General features: G+C 40.6%; 1 protein-coding gene across 3 annotated transcripts; it reads right to left on the bottom strand.

The window, feature by feature from the left end:
• Positions 1 to 959: 959 nt before the first annotated feature.
• Positions 960 to 24,969, bottom strand: MPHOSPH8 (M-phase phosphoprotein 8). Of its 3 annotated transcripts, XM_082333906.1 has the most exons (14): positions 24,641 to 24,969; positions 20,196 to 20,351; positions 18,484 to 19,338; positions 15,374 to 15,476; positions 13,996 to 14,244; positions 13,440 to 13,565; positions 13,266 to 13,354; positions 11,957 to 12,097; positions 11,055 to 11,141; positions 8,928 to 9,082; positions 4,258 to 4,412; positions 2,784 to 2,911; positions 1,963 to 2,046; positions 960 to 1,071 (listed from the first exon to the last, which is right to left on the bottom strand). In XM_082333906.1, the coding sequence occupies exons 1-14, from the start codon at positions 24,881 to 24,883 to the stop codon at positions 1,030 to 1,032; spliced, it is 2,613 nt and encodes an 870-aa protein (XP_082190032.1). In that variant the 5' UTR covers positions 24,884 to 24,969; the 3' UTR covers positions 960 to 1,029. The 3 variants fall into 3 exon arrangements, 2 of the variants coding, with proteins under 2 accessions (XP_082190032.1, XP_082190033.1); XM_082333907.1 differs by lacking the exon at positions 13,996 to 14,244 and having other exon boundaries at positions 24,641 to 24,966; XR_014230522.1 differs by lacking the exons at positions 960 to 1,071; positions 1,963 to 2,046; positions 8,928 to 9,082 and having other exon boundaries at positions 2,788 to 2,911.
• Positions 24,970 to 25,996: the final 1,027 nt, after the last annotated feature.

The following is a 25,996-nucleotide window of genomic DNA, read 5'->3' as shown; positions in this document are numbered from 1 at the left end:
AGAACTGCTGTCATCTGATAAAATGGGTCATTTAAATAAAAAAAAAAACAAAAAGATAGCAGCTCTTTGCACTGAGGAACCGAATTTCTGAATTCAAGGACAAGACGTGTTCTCATCTGTCAGGCTGAGAACCTCTGAAATCCTCTATGTATCTTCTTGTCTACAAAAAGCACTGCCTGCACATTGAAGGTAGTTAAAAGTTCTCTGGTCTGCTGTTTTCAGCTTGTATTTGTTTTCCCATATGTCACTTGACTAAGAACTCAAAAGTTAAGAAGTCTGTAAAACTATGAGGTGCTCCTCTAATACAAAAGTAGTTTTAAAACACTGATATACGTAGGAGTCTGATTGCGATCCTCTATGAATTGAGCCTATTCAAATGTCTCCGTTCATACCTGCAGACCTAACTGTGCGTGTTCGAAGGGAATCACTCTGAGCACAACCGCCTTCTCATCGGGAGACAGTAGCGGGAAAAGTTTCAAACCAGATCACAGCCCTCAGCAATTCAAAGTTAAATCTAATGCAGTGACTGACTTCAAAGTGTAATTTCTGCCCATGGCTCCAAGAATGTGACAGTTCTGCATTTTACATCATAGAAATGTTACAGTCAGAGTAAGTAAAAAATTCTAGTATACAAATGGAAAAGATCTTTCTATTAAAAAAGACATTTCACGTGGTACCTTAAATAGTTCTTATATGCACCATTCCACATTGTGGAAAAGCTGAAATACGCAGTCTGGACTCCACAAGTTAAAGAAAAACAGAATTATATGTATTGGCACAAATACTTACATCTACATCTGTACAAAGTAAAAAAAGCTGACAACCCTGTCCCACCAGCGCAGCGTATTCAACTGCTCTCCAACACACACTTTCCTATGTGACTGCCAACGAGTGACAGCGAGATGGGAACTTAGTCTTAAGAGCGTGGTGCCAAAAAGTTCCAAACTGCTCTGTCAGTCTCTAAACAGAGGAAATCAGAAGTATATCCAAAAAAGCGTCAGTCCGCTCAGCATGCTCGCAGCTGTGAGGTCACTGCAGCTGCACTCGGTACGCGCCTATTAGCAGCTTTACCTGTAAAAGCAAACAAAGGTTTCATGTAAAGATTGTTCACGTGTAACTGCTGTGTTAAACACTTCTAATGTAAGAACAGCATGAGAAGAGGCATACCATTGCTAGTGACCAAGAAAGAAAAAACGGGAATTTACAACCTGTGTTTAATAAAAATCAGCTTATAGCAGGCCTACTGAGGCATGGATGGCTTGTAGAAGGGCTCAAGCGGAATACTACTGCATTAGGTGGTGTTTAAACAAGTTAGCCCCAAATCTGAACCAGACAAACACATACACTTGCATCTGAGTAAGAGTTCAATTTTTTCCCTTAAAAAAAAGGGGGGGGAGGGGGACACAAAATAAAACATTTCAGAGTATAAATCTGAAGATCTAGAAAATTTACTGGTGCATCTTCCAAGGACAAAAGAAATGCTACCAGAACAGGATCTGTTACTCATCTTGCAACATCTAGTGGGACTACTGCCCAACCACCTGGAAAATACAACAGACTACGCAGGCTATTTAAAAGCAGACCGCATATCCTAGCAAATACTTCCAAGTTCTCCTAAACACACAAGGAAAAACATCTGTATGCAAAAAATAACTGACAGTCCATGTATCTGTTAGTCATTAAACTTACAATATAGATGGGGAAAATGTTTTGCTGTAACATTACTTTATCCTGGTGCACAAATTATTCTGACTGCAGCATAAAACCATTTAATTATGACAGAACGAACACCCTTGGCAATGTCACAGGACGGAGCTGTAACTGATGGGAAGCGGGATGAGGAGACAATGGAAAGCTCTTAGTTTTACATTCGCGACATACAACTAGAAGCATTTAGACTATGGAAGAGTTATTGTACCATAAACTAACAAAAACACATTTATTTTTGAGAACGTTTTGTACCTTGGCAGTAGGAGCTTCTGCCAACCGTATAAAAAGCTTGTTAAGGCCTGCAGTAGGGCTGAAGGAATAAATAAAGTGACTATCCTAAAAGGAAAAAGAAAATGGACAAAGTTAATGGCAGGACATGGCTGAAAGCGCTCTGCGAGTGGACTAACAGAACACAACATTTTAACTATGCATTTTTTGAAAGAAAGTTGTGTATACTGCGAAGAGCCTTTGGTGCAACCACAGAGAAAACAAGAGGACTTGGAAAAGCATGCATAGTGATGCATTTAATAGATTTTAAAAAAATAATCAAAATTTAGAAATTAACCATTAGAAATATGAGGTAGGTTGTTAAAGCAAGGCAAAGTAGTTATATTTAAGAACTTACTTGGGTCAAAAATCTGAGAGGCTAGGTGAATTTGAGAAGTGAGACAGCTTTACATTCAGAATTCTCACCTGCCTGCTCGAACCCTCTGTTCTGAAGTCACAGAATCACAGCAGGGTTGAGGCTGGAAGGGACCTCTGGAGGTCACCTGGTCCAACCAGGCACCAGCTGGTGCTCAAGCAGGGCCACCTGGAAGCAGGTTCTCCAGCACTATGCCCCTGCCTTTTAAGGCATAAATTTTTATGGAGTCTAAGTATATGCAAGGCTTGTAGTTCTCTCCATATACAAAGAAGAATTAAGTTTCATTTAAAAAACTCCCCCTATCATGATAAAAAAAATTGCTTCATCACAATATTCAAAATCCAAACTAAGGCACTAAGATTTCCCAGGCTGCTCCATAAACACTTTATAAAGCAGTTTTACAGTGAATCAGTTGTATGAAAAGATTTACCAAAAATACAGGGAGCTGGAATTTGTCGTTTAAAACCACAGCTTGTACACTGCATGGTCCACAGAGCCGAGCAATGACGTCTTTACCAAAGAAATTTGCGTGGAAAACAAAGAGAAGAATTCCAGATCCTGAAAGGGAAGGCAATTTAGTCACATGAATTTGAAATGAGATCCATTATTTAGAACAACTGCATACAGTGAACATTTGAAGACAGGTACAAATATATAAAAATATTATATAGTATATATTAAACACCAATGGAATATCAAAGCAACATGCAGAAATCCAGTCTCCCAAAGCCAGTGGATCCCAGCACAGAACACAACTGACTTGGCCACTAAGTTAAGGTCTTTTGGCAGCAGAAATAATTTTATGTGGCTATCAGAAAGGAAAGCAAAATGGATACAGCAATCCTCGGTACGGTTCACCTCTGTGGTTTTAGGTTTACCTGAAGAGAGTTATGAATTTAGTGTGGTTTGGGTTGTCTGTTCTCTTGGTAAGAACAACCCAGCCCAGTCAATTATAGATTTTTACGAACTGCACTGAAATTCAATAATCAACATTCTTCAATACCCACAAATACCTCATTTTAATACATAAACTTATATTAGGTTTCTTAATTCTATAAAGGATACCTATAATCAAGAACTGGAAGACTGCTGTTACAACTCTTAACAACTAGAAAACAGGCAGACACAACAACTTTCAATCTTAGTTTAAGTAGTATTTCAGTCACAATAATGTATTTTTTTCTGAAAAATCAGTATCGGTAGGTATTTCCCTGATACACGCAAAAGGTGACTAAAAATGACTCAGCTAAGCCAAGCATCAGAGATTAGTAGCTGGATTCCTGAAAGAATGAAGAAACATTCCCAGGTATCTTGGGAATTTGATTCCCAGCTTTTTCAAAGGGTCTGTGGGCAAAACAGAGTTGATGATTGATGCTGGCTTCTTTTCTATAGTATTTCTACACTGCCTTTGTATCGTGACAGTGCTGTGACTATACTCCGAGACTCCAGTGCATTAGGTACTGTCTACTAAACAAGATGACCCACTACGAGATTTTCTAAGTATGCTCTTAGATTAAGATTTTTCAAAATTATTAATTCTAAGGTAAACCACTCCTTTCCTATAATACCTGTCACTCAGCTAATGTAACCCTACAAAGCTACCGTAAACCTTGAACAGAAGAAAGCAGCTGTGTATGTGGCAATAAAATAAACCTCTTAAAAAATAGACAAACCCCACCCACAATGCATCAAAACACTGCTCCTCTCCCTATACTCCATAATCAGAGCATCCTTAATGTTACATCATTCATGCATCCTTAATGTTACATGGCATTACATTATGTCATACAAAAAGTATCTGCTATGCAAAATCATTGAAGACACACTTACAAGGCAGTTTCTTAACACATTGTTCTATTTAAAAACAAACAAACAAAAACCCACCACAACAACAAACCCCTTACCTTCTGGCACATTTTGTGGGGGTTTATAGTTAAAATCCGTAGAAAAGTCTGGCCCTTCACAGAGACGATGACACGCAATTGGAAAGACTGGCTCCAGCAAAGCAAGACGAGCTTCGAAATAATCCCTGATGGTATCTTCTGCTACTCTTGAGAGCCTAAAAGACCAAACAAGTGAGGCCTGTACTTCACATACTAACATTACTTTACCAGACAGACAATGAGAGCTGACGCAAAAAAGGACTCCATGTTACCTTTTTGGATTCCTGATTTTCAGGAGCGAAGGCCTTGATCACTAGCATTTATGCACAGATGAACCCCAAGTCCCAATACTTTGTTAATAAACCATTTTCTCAGTGATCTGTTTGTGAAATTCATCTATCGGGTCCACAAAAATAAACAGCTGAGACAAATGCACTGCAGCAGATTGAAAAAAATTCCAACTACCCAGATATTTTGAAGGCTCTTTATGTAGAGAGATGTCCCTGAAACATCAGTATGTACCTAGTGGCCAAACAGAAATAGACAACCACTTCCCCAGCATGGCTGATTTACCAACCTGACTGCAAGTACAATGTAAAAATAAATAAATAAGCTACTGTATAATTTTACTAGCAATGCTATTGAAAAAATGCAATTCCCAATTAACTCTACTAAAATGCAGTGAAAAAGTAGCAACATTACCGTTAAATAGCCAAACTGAGGGTTTCTTGTTTGGTTTTGGGGTTGGGGGGGTGTTAATTTACACAAGCAGTCTAGCCTTCAGGAGAGAGACCACATTAACCAACAGCGTTTGGCACTTTTACAAGCAGGTTACTAAGTAATCCTCTTCAGAAAGCTGTTTTGACACAAATGGGTTTTAAAGGCTTTTGCAAGGCAAAGGTCCTGGCTCGCTCAGCTTTATAGCTTTTCGAGCCATTACTCACAGCACGCTTCCCCCCATGCTAGGTGAGATTACCATCTGCAGAATCTAAAACTTCAGTGTTTGATTGGAAAGAAACCACAAGAATTGCCATACCAAAGCAAGCCCGGAAGCCCATCTAGCCTAGTTTCCAGATGATAGACAAAGCCGTATTAAATATTGGAAATTAAACAGTTGTCTTTTTGGTACACTGTCCTAGTTTCCAGCAATCTGATGTAGAGGCATCCAGAAACTAGAGACTGCAGCCAAATCGCATCTCTCCTTCGATCTGCTTAATCCCTTCTGAAATCCCACGCATTTGCGATCGCAGCATTGTGCAACAATGAAATCCATAATTCAGTTTTTCTGTGCAAAAATATTCCTCCACTTCAAACTCACCACTAAATCGTTTAACAGGATGGCCTGTAGAGCCTGCCTCGTGGCTCTGGGTTATTTTTTGTTCTTGTTTCCTGATTTTATTTTAAATTTTGTCCTTTTAATCTGCCCCTAGGTGACATGTGTCACCTCCCTCCGCCTATCCTCACAGAAGCTACTCTATATCTCTGATCATCTTTACTTCTCCATTCTGCTTCATCTCTTTTTGAAACAACGTAACTGGAATGGCACCTGCTCTTTAAGGCATTCGGACACCATGGATTTACATCTTATTTTCAGCTCCACTACTACCACATTACCTTCCTTTTTGACCGACAAGAAGCACTAAATCGGTATTTTCAGGTAACGAGTCTAGAAGCTTCCTCAATTGGCAAGAGCCGTGTTACTCCCTGTATAATTCACATTACTAGAGTGGACATCACTGCATTTATCAATACTTAATTTCAACTGCCATTTCACTGGCAAAATAACATGTTCAAGATCTTCCAAAACTCATTATTCAGATTAGCCAAAACTGAAGGTGGCAGATTTTAAATAGGAAACAAACTGGAAAAGGCATCAAATAGTGACTGAGTGACAAAGGACTAAGTGACAAAATACACTGAACAGCAGGCGCCAGATCCCTTTTATCTGCATGCTTGCTGCTGCCTCCAAAACCTGGGGAAGAATCAGCATACTCCATTTATCCGCTCCAACCGCCCCTGTATACTTCAACAAGTTTTCTATGTTTGAAAAATTATTATTAGTTTTTATGCCTTTAGCACCTTTTTTTCCCCCCCATTTAGCCTGCTGTATGAAGAAAACATTCCTTATAGCTTCTCTCTGCTCAGGACAGAAGTTAGATGCAGTGATCTACAACACCTCAGACAAGCTTTACAGCGCATTAAAAATACTGGCATCGCAATACTTTCCTGCCAGTATGAAACTGGATCAGAATGCATTAGTTCAGCAAAAATCAGTAGCACAAAGTCTAGTTGGAAGCCAGTCACTACTGGTGTACCCCTGGGGTCATTACTGGGTCCAGCCCTGTTTAACATCTTCATTAATAGGCGGGATGATGGGACAGAGCGTACCCTCTGCAAGATGAGACAAAACTGGGAGGAGCGGCTGATACCCCAGGGGGTCGTGCTGCCATCCAGAGGGACCTGGAAAGGCTGGAGAAATGGGCCAACAGGAACCTCGTGAAGTTCAACAAAGACAAGTGCAAAGTCCTGCACCTGGGGAGGAACAACCCCAGGCACCAGGACATGCTGGGAGTCACCCAGCTGGAAAGCAGCTTGGCAGAAAAGGACCTGGTGGACACCAGGCTGAACATGAGCCATCAGCATGCCCTTGCTGCAAAGGTGGCCAATGGTGTCCTGAGCCGCATTAGGCAAAGTACTGCCAGTAGGTCAAGGGAGGGGACCTGCAGGGCTATGTCCAGTTCCAGGCTCCTCGCTACAAGACAGATATGGGCACACTGGAGAGAGTCCAACGAAGGGCCACGAAAATGATGAAGGGACTGGAGCACCTCTCCTATGAGAAAAGGCTGAGAGCTGGGACTGTTCATCCTGGAGAAGAGAAGGCTCAGGGGAATCTTATGAATGTGTGTGTGTGTGTGTGTGTGTGTGTGTGTGTGTATATATATATGTATATATATAGAGAGAGAAAGATATAAAAGTACCTGAAGTGAGGGTGCAAAGACTGTGTATCCAGGCTTTTTTCAGTGGTGCGCAGTGAGTGGACACAGGACTATGGGCACAAACTGAAACGCAGGAGGTTCCCTCTGAACATCAGGGAACACTGTTTTTACTGTGAGGGTGACCAAGCACTGGCACAGGTTGCCCAGAGAGTTGAGGAGGTCTCTATCCTTGGAGATACTAAAAAACTGTCTGGACAGGGTCCAGGGCAACCAGCTCTAGGTGGCCCTGCTTGAGCAGGGGGGTTGGACAAGATGACCTCCCTTCCAACCTCAAGATGACCTCCCCTTCCAACCTCAACCATTCTGTGTTGCTGTGATTCTGTAATTTCATAACCGAGTTCCTTTAGAATTCATAGACAAATACAACCTTGCCCTGGAAATGTATTTAATTGTATTTTACTGGTTTGCACTGAAACATTTTTTACCTGACATTTCACTTTGCAAATATTCCACAAATTTCTCTGCCTTACAGAAGGGCTCCATTGTGACCACAGCTGCAATGATCATATGGGAGCATTTGCTTAGAGATCTTACTTTTTAGACTTAGTATCTAATAATGTTCTAAAGGAAAGAGCACTAATAACTACTTAAAATAGAATAAGAGTATCTGTAGTACTACAGCGTGTATCAGTGACCATTACAAGGCACTTTGTGTCAGGACAGATTTAGGATGTTAGCCGGTGGGAAACACAAGACATCAGAGACAGAAAACAGCTAGGGCCTTCTAAACACTAAAATAGAAGAGAATGAGCTTTGACTACAAACTCATTGGTAGATTGTCTTATATAGATAAATCATTAGGATGAAATCATCATAAACCAATAAAAGGATCTTGCACTGAGACAGTGTTCTTCCAGCACTAACTATGCATTCACAGCAAAATCTCACCCGCTGCAGAAGCTCCGAGACCCTCGAGTCTCCTCCTAGTTTAGAGATTGTTGGTTACGATTTTCTGCCCCGATACGTTAACTATCAGTATTCTTCCAAACTGATACTTAAAGAGCTTGCTCCTTCTCTTTATTTTGTCTCCATTTAGCATCCATATTCATCAGCTCAGTATATTTTACATGACCATATGACACGAACGCTTCACATACCGCATACACTGTGCTGCTCCTCAGTCATTCTGTTGCGCGATGAAGATTTTTATTTCCATCATTTACCGGCACGACAGCTTTACCCTGGCGCTCTTGGCTCACAGACATAAGCTGATATTTAAGGGTCCAACATCCTAACTATCTCCACTGACTTTTTCATGGTGTTTTTGTTTGGTGTTCTTTTATTTGTGGGGTTTTTTTATTGGCTTTTTTTGGGTTTTGTTGTTTTTTTTTAATGCTTTTTAAGCAAGGTATTTTATTTGGCATGCCCTAACAAAAGTTTACATTCAACTTTCTGGTGCTTATAGACCTTTTAGTTTTCCCGATTGCTGTATTTCTAGTTTAAGGAATCTTTCACTTCCAGTAATTCCCTTTTCCTCCTTTCCATCTTTTTACTCCGTGTTTAAGCAAGCATCTGCTAATTCTGTTAGCTCACATCATTTTCATTTCACATGACTTATAGGTTAGCTTCCTGCCCAAACCAGATCTGTTTTCTTTCCTGAAATCTCCCCCTCTTCCCCTTGACTTAAACCAAAACTATGACATGCCCAGTATTGCAAACTTTACCACAACAAACTTCAAAGTACAGTTTACTCACGTTTCCAAATGACTCTTGAGCTGCTCATACACCAGTACGTTATTACACTGTTTAGCAAAATGCAGTGCACTGTTCTGATGCTTTGACAAAATGTTACAGTCCGCTCCGCTTTCAATCATAAGCCGCACTATATCAGAATTCCCTCTTTTACAAGCCTGTGCAGAAAGTGAGAAGATGGAAGCATGGACAACAATGAGAAATCCTCCATTAGAACAGAGCATAACACTGGAGTAAGCAGAACTGCAGAAATGAATGAAAATCTAAAATTGGTTACAATTCAGAAAACAAGTTTAGGCATTTGCTCTGCGAATGCTAACACAACTCGAAACTCAGGATCACACTCCATAAATATCTTATCTTTACCCAGGCAATACTACACAACTGATCCCACAGAAGCAGCAATACTCAGGGTGACCAAATGGACTTAATTGGGGGGGGGGGGGAAGAGAAAACAAACCCCAAAAGTTCTGTGAAAACATGTAATCTGCTGGAGTTCAGTAACTGTAAACTTTCTTGCAATTGTTTACCTGAATAAATGGGTTTCTGCAGAAGTGTTCGGAATGACTGAAGTAACACTTCGAAGCGTCTGTTTCTAGGAATCTCAGTTCAAATGGTACTTCAGGTGTGCAGTAAATTAACAGAAGAATTTGCCCCAAATCGTTATTTAGCTATGTTAGACCGTCACTGTTATCAACTGCCTAAGTGTCCAAGGCTGTTCAGTGTTACTTACAGCAAGAATTTCAGGGCATGTCAACAGAAGACTTGACAAAAGTACAGGAAAGTCTAAAGAAAGCTTTACTTTGAAGAATGCAAACACATGCTCTTGGCCACTTGTTTTCAAATACTTCACTCCGACGAATTAGGGAAAGGCACAAGAGATATAAATGTCTATCTTCACGAGACCTTTCAGAAGTTAACTTCTGAAATTTGTCTCAGCTCTGAACTTTCATCTGTGCTTTCAATCCATAATTTTCCATAAACAAACCAACCCACCTGCCCGCCCCCACAAAAAGCCCACAAAAATCACACACCACCTCAGAGAAAGGAGTTAAGTGCTAAGACTTTTCCTCTCTTTTAAAAAGTATGATCCAACTCCTAAGGTTAAGTAAGAGTGACTTGATAAACACATTTATATGTTTATCCACACATGGCTAAACTTATTCCAGTAAGTTACTGGAAATGGAGACTCTATTTTTTGTATCTGCACAGCAAAACAAATATCTGGAATAAGTCACTGTAGGCTGCCAATTAGAAAGTATGTACAGCTGTTCATCAAATACTAATAAAACCTTTAAAAACAATGAAGGTCAAAACCGAGGTTCATGGAGGTAGCCAAACTATGAAGAGATTTTGGACTGAAGTGGCTGAGGAAACCACAAGTGTGTTATTTTCTTTACAGAAAATGTGAATTCCACACACTTGTTAAGCCTTGCAGAGGACAGAAGACAAACAATACCACATTGTCTTGGACAGAAAAGCTTTTCTAGTCTCTTCTGCAAACAAATTGCCTTAAACAGCCTACATGTAAACACAGCAAGTTTATTGGGAAGGGGAACTTTGGTGAAATTATTTGATAGAAACAAACAAACAAAATTAAGAGAAGCACAGACTGTTTTAAGGGTGTTAGAATTTTCCCATTACAACAACAATGACAAAAAAATTTCCTTTGTGATGGGAGGGAGTAAAGGTGCAGAACAGGCAGTGGGAAGGAGACTGCAAAACGGTTATTTATTTCTGGCCTGCGATGAAATGACAGAAGTCAATCACAGCAACGCTCAAGTGAAAGATTCTCCTTTCTGGAATTTTTCTCTTCCTGCTGACAATCAGATTATCTCAGTTTTAAGACCACATCTGCATTTCTTTGAGCCAAACAATGGAAGAGGACGATGAGCCACATTTAACACTGTACGCTGAGGGCATCTGCATTTATTGCTTAGATATAACAGTACATTAAAAAAAAAAAAAAAAAAAAGGATTAAAACTCTGCCTAGAATAACTAAGAGTAGTATTTGTATTTCAAATATAGTACATGTTCCCTAAATCAACTCTACAAATATACTTTTATGTTTTATTAGTTTGCCAAAAGTATTTACTATTAAACTGTGTCAGGACAAGCACTGAATTTACCTTCATTAAAGCAGTTTCACCACTGCTCTGCTGCATGTTCACATATGCCCCAGCTTCCAGAAGAATAGCTACCGTTGTTAGAAAATTCTGAAAAAAAATAAAAACAACCACAAAACCACAAGACAAGTCAGTAGAAAATATTCTAGTTTTGTTTCAGAATATAAAGTGACATTTATTTAAAATCCATCAGTAAAATCCAAAGCATGAGGCAGGACACAATTAACATTGTTCTCTCCCATGGCTAATAAAGAGCAATTCAGACTCAGGAAAGTAGATACCCATGAGTATTTACAATTCTTACTTTTTTCTAAATCTTGCAATAGTGAACACCATGGGAAGAAAACGGTATGTTTGCATTCATCACCAAACGGGAATCAAGCTCCCTTTTGGCCTTTTATCTACTGCACATGGGAAAACACATGAACCAACTTGAACAAAAGAGCACACCCATGAAACATCCTCTAACTTACTAGTCTAGCTGGTCTTAGTTTGAGAAGAGCTTGCCACTGTCTCCATTTCCCAGCTCTCGAATAGTAAACCCTGCTTAATCAGAGATTTGTTCTCAGTCTCTCAAGTTTGGATCCTATGTAGCCAGAGATCATAACAAGCAATTCTAACACAAGAACTTCAGCCCCCATGACAGACAAATTCAGAGATATCCTTTGCCTCCACTTTCCCTCTAGGTAGCCCTATGATATTCTCTGCTTAGGGCAGGGTTTGTGATCAGAATTTATTTACACTACGGTAACCACAGCCGCTGAAATTATGCAGTTAAGGTCATGCTGCTATACCCTGCTAACTACTTTTGAGCCATCGTCCAAGGGAAAAAAAAAAAATGTGTACCACTTTTGAACATAAGTAAAAGAGCCAAGAACCACAAATATGACAATAACCAAGCCAACCTTTTCAGCTGCCTGTATCAATGCAGTTGTTCCATTTTTCTGTCTACCGTTAACTTTGGCTCCTTTCCTGATTAGGACCCGAAGAAGGTCATCATGCCCACCAGCAGCAGCAAGCATTACTAGGGTCATTCCACTTGAGTCCTGCAACAAGAATCATTGCCATTCAAAAAAAAAAAAAAAAAAAAAAAAAAAAAAAAATTCAAGTACTTTAAGATAAATCAAAGCTGCAAGACAAAAATTTCCTGTGCGTTAACACGTTTCACAAAGATTCCCCTCCCTGGAAGAAGAATTCACACATAAATGGCTGCCAGATACCGACAAACTATCGCCTCCCACTTCTCTTGTCCACAGGCCTCGCACTCTGAGCTCTGTAATCTGTAAAACCCGTAACATTCCGAGGACCAGAACAAGGAGGAGGAAAACCAGAATGAGCCAGGAAGAAAGGCAGCAAGGTATTTGAGAGTGGGGAAGACAGCAAGACAGTGGAAAAAGGAATCAGCAGCCACTGGAGGAAAAACACAATGGCTCAAGTCAGCTGCTACCACAATGCTGCTTTTGGATTTTATCAGAGTATAAGTATGAAGAGACTTCTGCGAGTGGCCAGTCTCCTCACTCATTCTTGCACTTGCCACCAGACACTACGATTCAAAGAACACATGCTTGCCTCAGCAGTTCATTTGGCATCTTTTCTACTACACTACAGAAGTCTTAGCATAACGTATAGTTCTCAAAATGCTACATAATAAAACTACACAAGATCACCAGTGAAAATACTGGTATCAGAGATTTTTATCCTCAAAAATGGAACTATAGTACTATTTAACAGGAAAATACACTTTTGAAAGAAAAAACAGTAAGAACACGGCTGATGAAGAACTGGCAGAAAACTAATTATTAATGGAGTGAAGTGGTCCTAGTCTGTCAAACAGAACATTCATTTTTTTTTTTTTTTGCATGTATAGATATTTAACACAGTTTAGCCACTTGACCTGATGGGTATCATCATTCCTTATACTATGTAAAGTTCTAAATTTAATATTCAGTTAAATCCAGTGGGCAAATCTGCTGCAAATCCAGTTACTGGCATGCTTCTATCAAACTATACTTTATTAAACTCCATTTTTTCTTTGGAAGAAATGGATAACAAATATTGAAGCCTCAAATTCTGTACTCTCTTCTCTCACCTTGTGCTTTTTTTCCTAAGGTGAGAAAGAAATCTTCTACTAGCAAGAGGGGAAAACTTTCAAACAAGCCAAATTTGTACTCTTCCCTCCCACCCCCTCTAATACTTCTATTGCAGAACAATTACCTCTTGATCCAGATTATATTCCTCATTTGAAGAAAGTGCCATCTTTACTGTCATATAATCTCCACTTTTAACAGCATCCCTCAGGAGAGCTAGAAAATAAATTCAATGCAGTTATAGGATATTTCACTTTGAACGACAGCGAAGAAATGCCCCTTCCTCCCAGCAAGTACTCACTACTTGATATCGGCTCTGTTGACACATGATTCTCATCTTCTCCATCAAGATGGTTCTGAAAGTCTTCTAGTGTCAGCCATTCTAACTGCATGTCCATACCCAAACTCAAGACTTGTTGCTTGCCATCTATCATGTATTTGGTTTTATGGAAGAGAAAACGTAGAACAAGTAATAAGTAACTTATAAATTTCTAAACCATTCATTGCTTGCCATTGCTTCAATGATCAGCAGCTTAACATACTGCCACTTTCATTCAAATAGACTCTGGAAGTCAGCGTGGAATGGTTCCAAACAATGAAGGCTATGTTACAAACGGACATAAAATGCTTTTACTCAAAACAAACTGTTTCTTTGTTGTAATAAATTAGGCTGGAGTGATAAGAGATGGTGAACACTCTGTTACTGTAATAGCAGAAACACACTGAGTTTCAAAACAAAACATCATTTCAGCCTCCTGGGGAGACAAGAATTGGAGCACTAAGAGATGCAAGCAGGAATGGAGAAAATATTAACTGCCAGTGCTCAGCTTTCCCCTGCATTTGTTTCTACTGCTCACCAGAGTTCTCCATTCGACACACATCCACTACTTCTCGATCACCTTCTGCAGCAATGTAAGTCCATGTGTCTGTTTCATCTCTTATGTTCCTCCTTTCCTTGTACACCTTGCTCTCTTTTGATTTTAATTCTTCTATGAATTTATATTCTAGCGAAGATTCTTCTCTTTTGCAGTTATTCTCAGAATATTCACTTTTTTCTTCTGAAGCTACATTAAATAAGTCAAATACACTTTTGATGTCCTTAAAGCCTAGAATATTAAGACAGTTACCAAGAGTGACTACTTGAGCCACTAAGGTCTATTACATAACAAAGTTTAAGTGAGTGACCAGAGTCCATTTAGAGAAGGTCTGTTCTCTTTCCGTAAGTTAATCATTGCTGAAGCATAGGAGCAAGCTTAACAACATAAGGCAAAAATCGGAAAGAGCTGGTTCACCTCCAGCTACCCTGGCAAGTCTGCGTTCAGACTGCTTTCAGACTGCTTTTCTTCTTTTTAAGAAATGTAGTTTAGAATTATGCGTAAATTACTGCTTTGAAAATATGGTTCAGTATCTGTGATGAACAGACAAAGGACACGTGCTGTATAAGGAACAATAATTAATCATTCTGTTTGTAACTACTTTTCTTAAGCATTGTACGCATCTATGCTGCTTTCAGTAAAAGACGATTCTCTAACAACAGCTATTTGAAGCATCACAGCTCCTCCTATATCCATTCATGACCATCAAAAGTGGAGCTACCTAGTTTTCCTCAGTTCGTCCTCATCAGAGCAGTGAGTGAATTTATCCTGAATAAAATAATCTGGAATTTTACTGGGATCAAGAGTGGTAACATTAATACTCCATTATACTATTAAGAAGAAAAATACAACCTAGACATTTTTCTTCATGTATCAAATCATCCAGTTCTGGTGATATTTTAAGGGTTGTATAATATAAGTCATCATTGTGGCTAAAGCAAGAGGCAAGAAGTTTGTCTGATGGGAACCTCTACTAGTTCTTCTAAACATAGAAGGTGTGTCTTCATAGTATCATAAGAACACTTCTGGAAATAACCAATCGTTGGATGAATTCCTCTAAAAAAAGATTACTGTTACATGCCACAGAAGCATAGTTGACAATATTAAATGAAAAAGGGCAAAATCTTGACTTGTCTACAAAAACATTAGAGATTTCTATACACTTCCATGCTTCATACATGAAAATACATACAGCATTCTCATAAAGCATATACTAACAAAGCCATTAAATAGCAGACTTGTGCTTCCTAAAATAAAAGCACAAATTCTTGTTTCTGGCATGTGTTACAGAACTATACAACATCTGCTCTTGTAGAAATAAAGAGGAGAATGTCCTTTCTTTTAAGCAGCTAGCACTTACTTTTTAGGCCCTTTTGTTCTTTTCTGTTCTTTTCTTCTTTTTCAGATTCCTTTTTTTGAGATTTTTCTTTTGCTTCAGTTTTCTTTACTTCTTTCTCCTGATACTGAGAACAAAGATCAAATTAAAGTGGTATAGAAAAAATGAAAAATAAAACTCCTTTCACCACTCCAACAATAAAATGTATTTAAAATTAACACTACTGAAACCCGTATATAACAGATTTGTGGACATTCCTAAGAAAAGAATTAAACAGGTGAGTCAGGAGTTAAGTCTGCGAAGGCTTCTTCCATAAAAGAAGAGGTGTTATTTCCAAAATAAAACAACTTCAATTCACATTTTTATTGCATCCCAGCCATGCAAGGTGCTTTATGGCATGAAATGCAGATACGCCAAAACCAGCATTCTGAAGGAAATCCAAAATTACGAACTTTTCATTTGTTCCAAATACTGAACCTGAACAGAATGTAATTATTTCTAAGTATTTAACACCTTTGTAGCACCATACTCAATGCAGTTATGATAGCACTGACTTGAACCTTAACTGAGAAAACTTGACATATGTATACAGGAGGTTCCATGTTTTCCAATTTACACATAGAGAACATTATGGCAACAGTCATTTGTGAAAAACAGACACTCAGAAAAATCCACCCAAACTCATCATATCCACAGAGAAGATTGAGCTTAACAATATCCAATATCACAGAAGAAATTTATGGTAGATGTAGATATATAATCAAATTTGCCAAAATAGGATTCAACTGCTTCCACCAAAGGCTGCCTTTCTCCTCCTGTCATCCTCTCTCTCCATTCAGCCAGCAAATTCCAAACTGCAGAGTAGCTGGGACAAGGCTCCTTGGCATGGCTTTCTATCAGCCCCTGACACTAACCTGGTATATGGAAAAGCACTGGCTTTCTGAAAAAGAAGTGGCCCCAAAAGAAGTCCCCACAAAAACTAGAGACTGAATTTGTCATTAAATGCTACCATTTCTTTGACATAGGAAAACTTCAATTAAAATAGATGAATTTGGTGTATCATAATGTATTAGCAGAGCTGAGACATTTAATCGTCTTCTCACCCCCTCCCTCCTCCTGACAAAACCTCAGCTTTTGATCACTGATTTTGATTACCTAGTAGCACAAAGAGCTGTTAATCCCGGCAGATGCCCAGTATTTAGGCGGAGACTGGCAATTTACTAAAGGGATTACCAGATATTTGCTACACCAAGATGCTGTTAAAATCAGTAATCCTGAATTCTATTCCAGATTTCCAATACTGATCAGATGCACAGCATACACTGCGCATTTATTTTTGGAGGTAAATCAAATGGAAAGAATGGTTCGGTGTGCAAACTGACTCCAAACAGAGAATACTGTATTATAAATTGACATGACAGTGTTCTGTAATCAGAGCTATATAAGGAAAGTCAGGTAGCTGAAACATAAGCAATGATTTTATTTGAAAAGCATAATCCGCTTCGGCCAACAATTTAGTGAAGCCAAAAAACTTCCAGAACTCTCCACCAAGCCCACCCATATCATAAGTCCACAGCTGCTCTGGAGAATAACCAGCCAGTTACAGAAAACACTGTTTAAGCCTCCTAGGCTAAAAAAAGCAAAGAGCAGAATGTCTTCCTTGCTTCCTTCGTACCTAGGAGCACGACCTTCCATGGAGCACGACCATGAGAAAGGCGTACAGACAACTTACCGAGGGTGCTGGCTGAAGAGCCATAAACCAACCAGCTTTCACCTGCTGTTGATTTCTTCATGTTTGGGGTGACAGGATTTTTACACTACTGGTACATAAAACAGAATTCCAAAGACCTACCTGATTATCATCACTGATGTCTCTCTCTCATGAATGCTATAGCCTCAAACTATGAGAAAATACTTGAGTAATAAAGGGCCATACATTTCAGTTAAATAACTTTCTGAAACTGGGCTATGCCTCATAGTAATTGCTTAACCTTGTTTACAAGAGCTTTCACCGCTAAGCTCCTGCAAAAACACTGTTTTGTGTAGCTCTACTCTGAGATTATGCCACGTAATTCTCTATCCCAAAATCAACTTCCTTATGTTTAAAGTGGCCTACTCCATCCATCCAACAACCTTAAGCAGAGGATCACAGCTGAACCTACAGAAGAAACTTGCCGCCACAAAATTACAGCCTCAGAAGAAGTCGGATATAAGCCAGTCAGTATCAAGGTGTTTTGGCTGCAATCCTGTTACAAATCAGAAAGGGGTTTCTCTGAGTAGCCAAAGATTTATGAACTGCAAACTGTATTAGAAGTCTGAAGCAGCTGAAAGAAATTATATTCTCAGAAACATTCCAGAAATACTGGGGGTTTTTTCCCATTTTTTTTTCTTTTACCTTTACCATCCTGCTTTTCTTAAAACACTACTGTATTAATAATAAATAATAAGTATTCCAGTACTTGCTTAGCTCATTTCTTAGAACAAGTACAGCATTTGTAATGAACATGAAACCATGTCCTGAAACTAAGCATTTTCTATAAGCACTCCAGGAACTCTAACAAGACAAGCCAGCTGCACAATTATCTGGGAGACTTGGGTTTAGAAGCAATTTCAGCATTCCAAGTCTCAGATAGGTGCTAACACGTGTAAGGTATAATGGAGTGGCCAGCTTCTGAGAGAGATCAACTGTGTGTTTTAGCTCAAAAGTGCACTTCACTGTGCAGTGTTGGATAGATGGTTGCTCAAGACTGAATGTCTTACTACACAGGTAGAAAAAAGTCAAACTGAGGCAAGTGTTGAAGGCGTGGGGAACAAAGCTAAAAATGACACCATGCTTTAGAGGAACAGTAAACTTAATTCTACGTAAGTACACATAAAAACCAGGAGAAAATCATGCTTTCACATTTAAAGACACCCTTCTCTCCTAAAGTGTTCCCGCCTTTATAGTGTTCAGAATCCATAAATTCTTCAGTCTCTCCTATATATTGCACGGTGGGCCTTTCTTTAGCTTCATCCTGCTCATTAACTTCCCAATGTGTATTTTTCTCTTTGCCATCATGAACGTGAGAGATCTGTACCTCAAAGATGTTTCATTTAATCCCCAGCCCCCACCCCAATGCTTTAACATCGCTTACCTCCCCAGTTGAATCAGTGGACTTGCGCCCTCTTTCATCAGCGCTCAATTTCAAACCCTTCTGCAGTGGTGAAGGAGCAGGTGACACTTTCTCCAGCTCTCCGGGTACCATTTTTACTTTTTCTTGACCTTTTTGTTTTTTGTGCATGCTTTTCTTCTCTAAATAGATATCTTGAGTTTCCACTTTTCTACCTTCCTCTTTATAATCTTCAGCTCTCTGAATTTTTTTCTTCTTTCTTTTAACCTTAAGATCAATACTATCATCTTCATTACTTGCTGAGCCATCAAGATGCCTATCAGCAATGGAATCTTTTTCAGCAATTTCTTGTTCCAGTCTCTCTTCTCCACTTACTACCTTTTCCTTCTCGTCTTTATTTTCAGAATTTAAGTCTGAATTTTCATTATCAGTTCCTTGAGAAAATACATCATCTAGAGTACTTGATTCTGAGTCAAACTGAACATCTCCATGCTTCTCCTTCCGTGATTTTTTATTTTCTTTAGAATCTTCTTTAGATTTTATTTTTAAATCTTTAACTTCTCCCTTCCTTTTCTTGATTTCTTTAGTATCTTCTTTCCTTTGCTTCTTTGGGTCCTTTGAATCCTCCCTGGTTTCTGAAGTCCTTTTTTTTGGTTTTGAATCTGAAACCAAATAATCTGAGGAATTTTCACATTCTGTTCTGCGTTTTTCTTTGAGTTTTGCAGACTTAGACTTTTTCTTCTTCAGATCATCTGGACTTCTATCCTCTCCATCTTTTGACTTCTTCTTTTTCTTCCTTGGTGAAACATCATCTTTTGTTTCACTTTGCCAGTCACTGTCAGATTCTGCTTCAAATACATCATCATTTAGAGACAGTTTCTAAAAGGTAGGGAAAAAAAGAAAAGATTTCTTTCCCCATTAAACTGTATCACTTTGGTATATACTATACAAAAACAGTAGTGGTGGTGCTTGGCAAAAGTAAGTTTTTAAACACTTTAATCTTTTTATCACTGCAAACATCATTCCTCATTGCCCAATTGTAAAATTTGTAAATACAATTCTAGCTCACTTACCTAAATTACACTACTAACTGCTTGGATGAGAATCAATACATAAATAAGTCAAGTAAACCAATCAGACATCCAACAACCAGATTCCAGAACAGAACTAAATCTAAACTATTTTACATCAAAAACAATTAACCTGATTTTGTAAAATTTACTTAAAGGTTCCCCAGAAGTAGGGTACCAGTTTTCAAAGCAGATTCTTATGCTTCATTTCCAAACTGATTGAGCAGTTAAAAAAGAAAAAGCTATATGCTGCCTTCTTGCAATTAATTTTTTTTGTATTCCTATCTTACCAAATTTAATGGTTAACATGCACAAATTCATCAATCTGCTACACAAAGCAGGAGGGTGAATTGAGCAGTGCCCAGCTTCACTGACAAGACGATATGCATGTGGGTAGGGAAAGGGGCTTGTTTTAAAACTGAAATAAAGTTTAGATGGATTTGGAGTCTACAAGCAAACTTGTCAATTAACAACAAAAAAAAAAACCTAACCAGAGAGCAGCAACAATGTTCAGTTTCACATGAAACAAACCACTTTTAGATTGAAGAGATTCTTTAAGTCTTCTTAAATCCATATCCCAAAAGTCTTCCCTTCTCCCTCCCGCCATTTGCAGAGCCTAGATAGGGAATACCTCTTCAGTGTAAAATACTGGAAGGTGAAACACACCTGTATGTCTTTTTTAACAGGTTTAGGTTTATTGTCCACGATTTTTTTTCTGAATTCAAGCAGCACTTCTTTGCAGTCTTCCAAATGAACCTCTGGTTCCCAGGTATCATCATCAGAGGTATATCCTTTCCACCGTACTTTGTAGAGAATTTTACCCTGTAAGAAAAACCCCCAACATTTAATACAATACAGCACAGTACTGCATCACCTACTCAATTCTTGGGGATCTCAGTGGATATATCACTTTGTGTATACAGAAATTAATATAATGGGAGTTCAACCCAATGTTGACATAAGAATTCCCAGAATTATTTCCATCTGCATCACATACTGAACTGAGTAGGTTGTAAAATGCTTCAGTAGTTGGAGTGGTTATATCAAAAATATTTGTAATATCTAAAATTTGTTCAGAACCACAGCTACAGTGTACAAATAATAAATTCCCAATCATTTTACTGAAATGGATTTTCTGACAGTTATGAAACTAATTTTTTAAAAAGTTTTAATATTTCTTGTATAAAAATGTCAAGTTTTAATTGCTTCTCTTTGCTGAAGAAGTAGACATAAAACCTTAAGATTTATAATGCATTAACACCATTCACCTAGTTTTATATCGGAATTTATACCTTACGTTAGATTTGTAATCAATGCCACTATTGATAAACTGAAATACCAACAATTAGGGGGGAAAAAAACCAACCACCAATGAGATCAAGTACAAACCTAGACAAAATCTGAGTTGCGCATCTCAGTGGAGTTAGAAAGATTTTGGTAAAAGATTACATATGAAAGCCCTAGACCAATTGTTTCAACAGTATTTACCTTCACTGTATGATGAAATTGCACCTTTTAGTCTCTATCTTGTTTTTTCACTAGATCAGAAATTTTTTTACTATTAACAAAAGAAAAAAAAAAAAAAAGCTTTCCATCAAATTCTCTCTTGCCTTTCTTATAAATAAATTAAGTAGTCTGAATCCTTATGTTTCTCAAGATGGACTCCTTGCTGAGAGGCAAGGCTTATTAGCTTGGACTCAGCATGTTGCTGATACAGCCAGACAAGCGGCAACTCTGGGCCTTCTGCACCAAGCTTAACTGGAAAGCAGAGACATGTCTGATGAAATCAATGTGGTCACCTTTACTGATTAAACCTGCAGTCTCTCTAAACAGATGTATGACAAAAGCTAGCACCAAACTTAAGAAAATCCATTGTCCATATAAAAAAGTTAACAATGAACCTGAGGCAACATAGCCATCCTTGAACTTATTTACGGGGGGGGGGGAAGTATTAGCAAATATACTAAGGAAAGCACCTTTGGAAAGGCAAAATAATAGTACCTCTTTCTTTAAAAATAGATTGATAATGCTCTGAAAGATCCTACACTGCTAACCAAGCCTGGAGAAGGAAAGCTTCAAAAGAACTGCCATTTGACCCTTACTATTAAATTTAGTTATATCCATAAATTTACATTTTTGCCTGAACACCACTAACCTTTGACCAAGCGTATATCTATGCCATTAAACTTAAGCAATCAACCCTACTTACAATATTCTGTATTTTGCTTCACAGACACATAAATAAATAGCCTATATTCAGATACATTAGTGCAATACTTCTCTTATAATTTAGTTTAACCATACACTCTTGATTTAGGAATTAGTTTTCAATATCATGTTCACCTGTCTCTCTCTTCTAATGGGGTTACTCATGAAATAAATGACTAGTAACTTTCTTATTACAGTCATAGAATAATTTAGGTTATAAGGGATCGCCAGAACTAACAAGTAAAATGCCCTGCTCTAGGCAGGACCAACTAGGTCAGGCTGCTCAGAAATCTGCCCAGTCAAGTGTATTCAGATTTCCCTGTGTTCCAGCTTGTGTCCACTGCCTCTTCCATCCTTTCACTCTGTCCTCTCTACATCCTCCCATTAAGTAGATACAGATACCACTATGATCACTCCCAATTCTTCTCTTCTTATGGCAGAGCAAACCCAGCTATCTCAGTCTCCTGTGCTGCAGCTCCCTAAATTGTCTTCACAACCCTTCACTCCAGTATGTCCATGTCTCTTCTGTCCTGGGGAGCTCACAACTTGACACAGGATTCCGGATGCATCTCAGCAGTGCCGAGAAGAGAGGAAGAAGTATCTTCCCTCAATCTGGTGGCTACACTCTTGGATGCTGTTGGCCGCCTCTGCTGCTAGAACTGCTGACTCATGTTCAAGTCACTTGTCCGTGGGGACTCTCAGCTCCTTTCCCAAAAATCTGCTTCCTAGCCAGCTGGCCTCTCACCCGTCCGGTGGTACAGGGTTATGCCATTTCAGATGTAGGACTTCAGTTAGCTGCAGAGCTACTGTTACACCCTTGTAACTCAGGTACAAAATGAGTTAGAAGTCCTTTTCTAAATTAATTGAGAAAGCTGGATAAAATAAAATCTAATGCAAATGTAAGACTATGCGGCTGCTGAATGACTCTACAGCCAGTACATGGGGAGTGATACAAAAATGCAGGTTAAGTGAAGACAGGAGATTGATCTTGTAGTGCAGTATGAAAGGCTTTCTAGATATACTGAGAGGAAACATTTCTGAACTTTGATTGCTTTTTCCCCTTAAGCAGGACATGTTAATGCTTTATTTATCAGCAGGTCTAACTCCCCAGCCCAATCCCATCCCAGGAACAATGTCTCTCATGCTACTACTACTACTACCAGCTCCAGCAACATCAGGACTGCGAATGAGAAGAGCTTCTCTGTGCATCGCTCTCCAGCTCTCCCACTTCTGCAACTGTGACACGAACGTAGTGACTGGCCTTATGCTGTGCTGGACAGTGGCCGACTCAGTGTACCTGCTCGGACTTTGTATCAGACTTGGGAATCTGCAACCTGGGAACCACTAGTCTAAAGCAGACTATATAAAATATACTCCACTGGATGTAACACACAGCTTTTCCCAGCCGTTGTAGAAGTTAGGACTGGGTGCGAGTACCTGTCTTGCCCTGTATTTCTGAAGCACAGGAGCATGGCCCCCATTGAAGAGCAACGGAAAGGTGACCTGATGCAACTGGAGTCCATGCTACAAAGCTACAACCAACACATACTGGGTAAGGCAGACGCATACAGTAAAGCTAACTGCACTGACCCAGCCTGGAAACCTCGAGTGCGTACAGCTCAGGACCTGCTGCAGAATGGGCTGCTTGGAGGAGGACAGAAAGAGAGGGAGTAACACACCTTTCTACCAGCACACACCCATGACATTTTTATACAGATTTTAGGTTCCATTGCTGGGGGGGGGGGGAAAAGGGGGCAGGGGGTAAAAGGGAAAAAGAAAAAAAGAAGTCCTCTTGTCCGACTTATTATTTTGATCAACACTTCATACAGGCAAAGCTATAAATGCTGTATTACCTCGAAAGTGTAACATTCTTAAGCCACCAAGATATTTCAGCCAAGATAAAACCTAATCATGATAGCATCACAAATATCTATGAAATCCTTGATCTGAAGGTTCTCCAACCTAAGCGTTTCAAAACACTGATGTTTTACACTAAACAGGCAGAATTCTATACTATCAAGTACCTGACTGAAGCCTAAAATAAAACACATTAATTAGTTAAAATAAACAATTTTCAGTTACAAAATCATTAAAAAAAAAAAAGGCTGTGTTAATTATTTTTTGCATTTGATGGTTAGGGCATTTTAGAAGAACTTCAGCCAGTCTAAGCTCTTTTCAAAGAAGAGAGGGTATGATATTTCTGTCTAAACAAAGCAAAGATTGCGACAGCTAGTTATTTTAATTGGAAGAAGTCCCTCTTATTTTAAGAGGTCTTCACACATTTTATAAGCCAGTAAACATAGCCTCACTAAACATACCTTGAAACCACCTCCAAGTTCTCCATTATATTCAATCCTGCCCATTTTTGCACTCAAACGCTTTACATCAAAACACTACTGCAGTTCAGCCATAAAAGCAAAAAGTAGTTTAACAACGCAGACGAAAAAAAAACTTAGTAAAGATACCCTAGATTTAGTCTCTTTAGTCAAAGCTGTGAGACACAAAAAGCTTCCTTACAAAATTGTGCACAACGTGTTTTAAAACACAATTACAGCGCAACTATTATTTCTGCGTGGTTCCCGCCCAAGCGTGAAAGAACCGCGCAGGAAAATCTGCCCGAGCGGCAGCCCCTGCCCCGCCGGCCAGGGAGGCAGGCGCACCGCCCGCCGCCGCCGCCCGGCCCACCCCGCCCCGCCGCCAGCGCGCGCTGAGCAACCGCTCCGGCTCCCGCGCTGCCGGGCACCTCCTCGGGCAGCGGGGCGAAAGCCCACCCCGCGGCAGCCGCCAGCCCCACTCGGGGGGCGGCCGGGCTGCCCGCCAGCCCCGCCGCCGCAGGGCGCAGCCGCCTCCCTGACGGCCCCGCCGCCGCCCCAGGAGAGCGGCCGGGGGCGCCGCGCACTCACCCCCTCGGTCTTCACGTCAAGGATCTTCTCCACCTCGAACACGTCCTCCTCCTCCTCCTCGCTCTCGCCACCGCCGCCGGCCTCCCCGCCGGCTGCCGCCGCGCCCGCCGCCTTGCCAGCCCCGCTGCCGTCTTCCTCCCCGTCCTCCTCATCCTCCGCCGTGGCCGCCGTCTCCTCCTCTTCCTCCGCCCCCTCCAGCCTGGCCGCCGCCGCCTCAGCCCCGCTACCGGCCGCCGCCGCCATTTTGGGCCGAATTTCAAACGACAACGGTGCAAAGCGGCTGCGACATCCACCGCCGGGCGAGGAGCGAGCGAGGCGGCGGCCGCAGCCAATCGGCGCGCCGCCAGCCCATGACGCACCGGGGCGGGGCCGCCGGGCCGGAGGCCTCCGTGCCCTCAGCGCGGCGCCCCGCGGCAGCGGGAGGCCCCGCCGGGGTGCCGCCGGGCCGGGTGCCGCCGGGCCCGCCCCGTGCAGGCGGCGGCTCCGCTCGCCCCGGGGCGGGCTGTCCTCCAGCCCGAGGCCCGCCGCAGCTGGCCGTCGCGGGTGTCGGCACTACGGCTGCCGGTAGCCCCGCTCCTGTCGGCGAGGGGCGAGCAATTGCTAGAGCTGCCTCTCTGCACGCTGGCCCGGAGGCCCCCTCCTGGAAAGCGTGGCCGAACCCGCTGGGCTCCGCGTCAGGTTTGGCCGCCCGGCGCAGTAGCCCGCCTCCGGGGAAGGGAGGTGGCTGCCGGTGAGCGGAGGCACTCGAGATTACGGTGCCGGGTGGGCCTGGCTCGTCCAGGTATCAATGCCGGTATGAATCCCCCGGTACAAAGGTGTTCCTGGCCCTCCGCTGGGTGAGGCTTTGGGGAGGCGCACAAGAAGGCTGCACAGGGACACCTCAAGACGAGGTCCTGCTGGGGAATGGGGTTTTGCACTAGGAAGAAGAATCCTTTTAAATTTCGTAGTACTTTGCATGTTAAAATAATTGCCTATAGGCAGGCACAGCTTTTTTAATGTAACATGCAGGAGAAAAAAAGACAATCTTGTAAGAAAAAGCAAATAAACCACACCCTATTTGCTTATTCAACAGCCTTTGCTAGATCTAGAGTGTTAATGTATGTCAGAAATGGTTCCTTAAAGAACACACATCACTCAAATGAAACTAGGGCTTTAGCATAGTGTATACTTTTCATACAGACCTGTATGGGATGAATCGTTGCAACAGTGAAAACACCAAACTATTTGAATAATTAACTGCAGTGAAGAAAAAAATTACTCATGTTTTTGCCAACACTTCCTTTCTAAGGTAACTCCAGTAATGCAGCAATTGACCATACAAAGACATAACAGCAGATTTAGAAGCTCATTTATCAT

Source organism: Platalea leucorodia, assembly GCF_965183815.1.
Source record: "Platalea leucorodia genome assembly, chromosome: 2".
Lineage (NCBI taxonomy): Eukaryota > Metazoa > Chordata > Aves > Pelecaniformes > Threskiornithidae > Platalea > Platalea leucorodia.
Note: the sequence above shows the minus strand (reverse complement) of the source record. Positions and strands in the feature narration are given on the sequence as shown.

Excerpts from the sequence above, each read along its gene's own strand:
- MPHOSPH8 (XM_082333906.1), bottom strand. The coding sequence starts at position 24,883 with ATGGCGGCGGCGGCCGGTAGCGGGGCTGAGGCGGCGGCGGCCAGGCTG. Across the intron at positions 20,352-24,640 it reads TTGACGTGAAGACCGAGGGG|GGTAAAATTCTCTACAAAGT; the intron begins GTGAGTGCGCGG and ends TTTTTCTTACAG. Across the intron at positions 14,245-15,373 it reads AGAACAAAAGGGCCTAAAAA|GCTTTAAGGACATCAAAAGT; the intron begins GTAAGTGCTAGC and ends TTAATATTCTAG.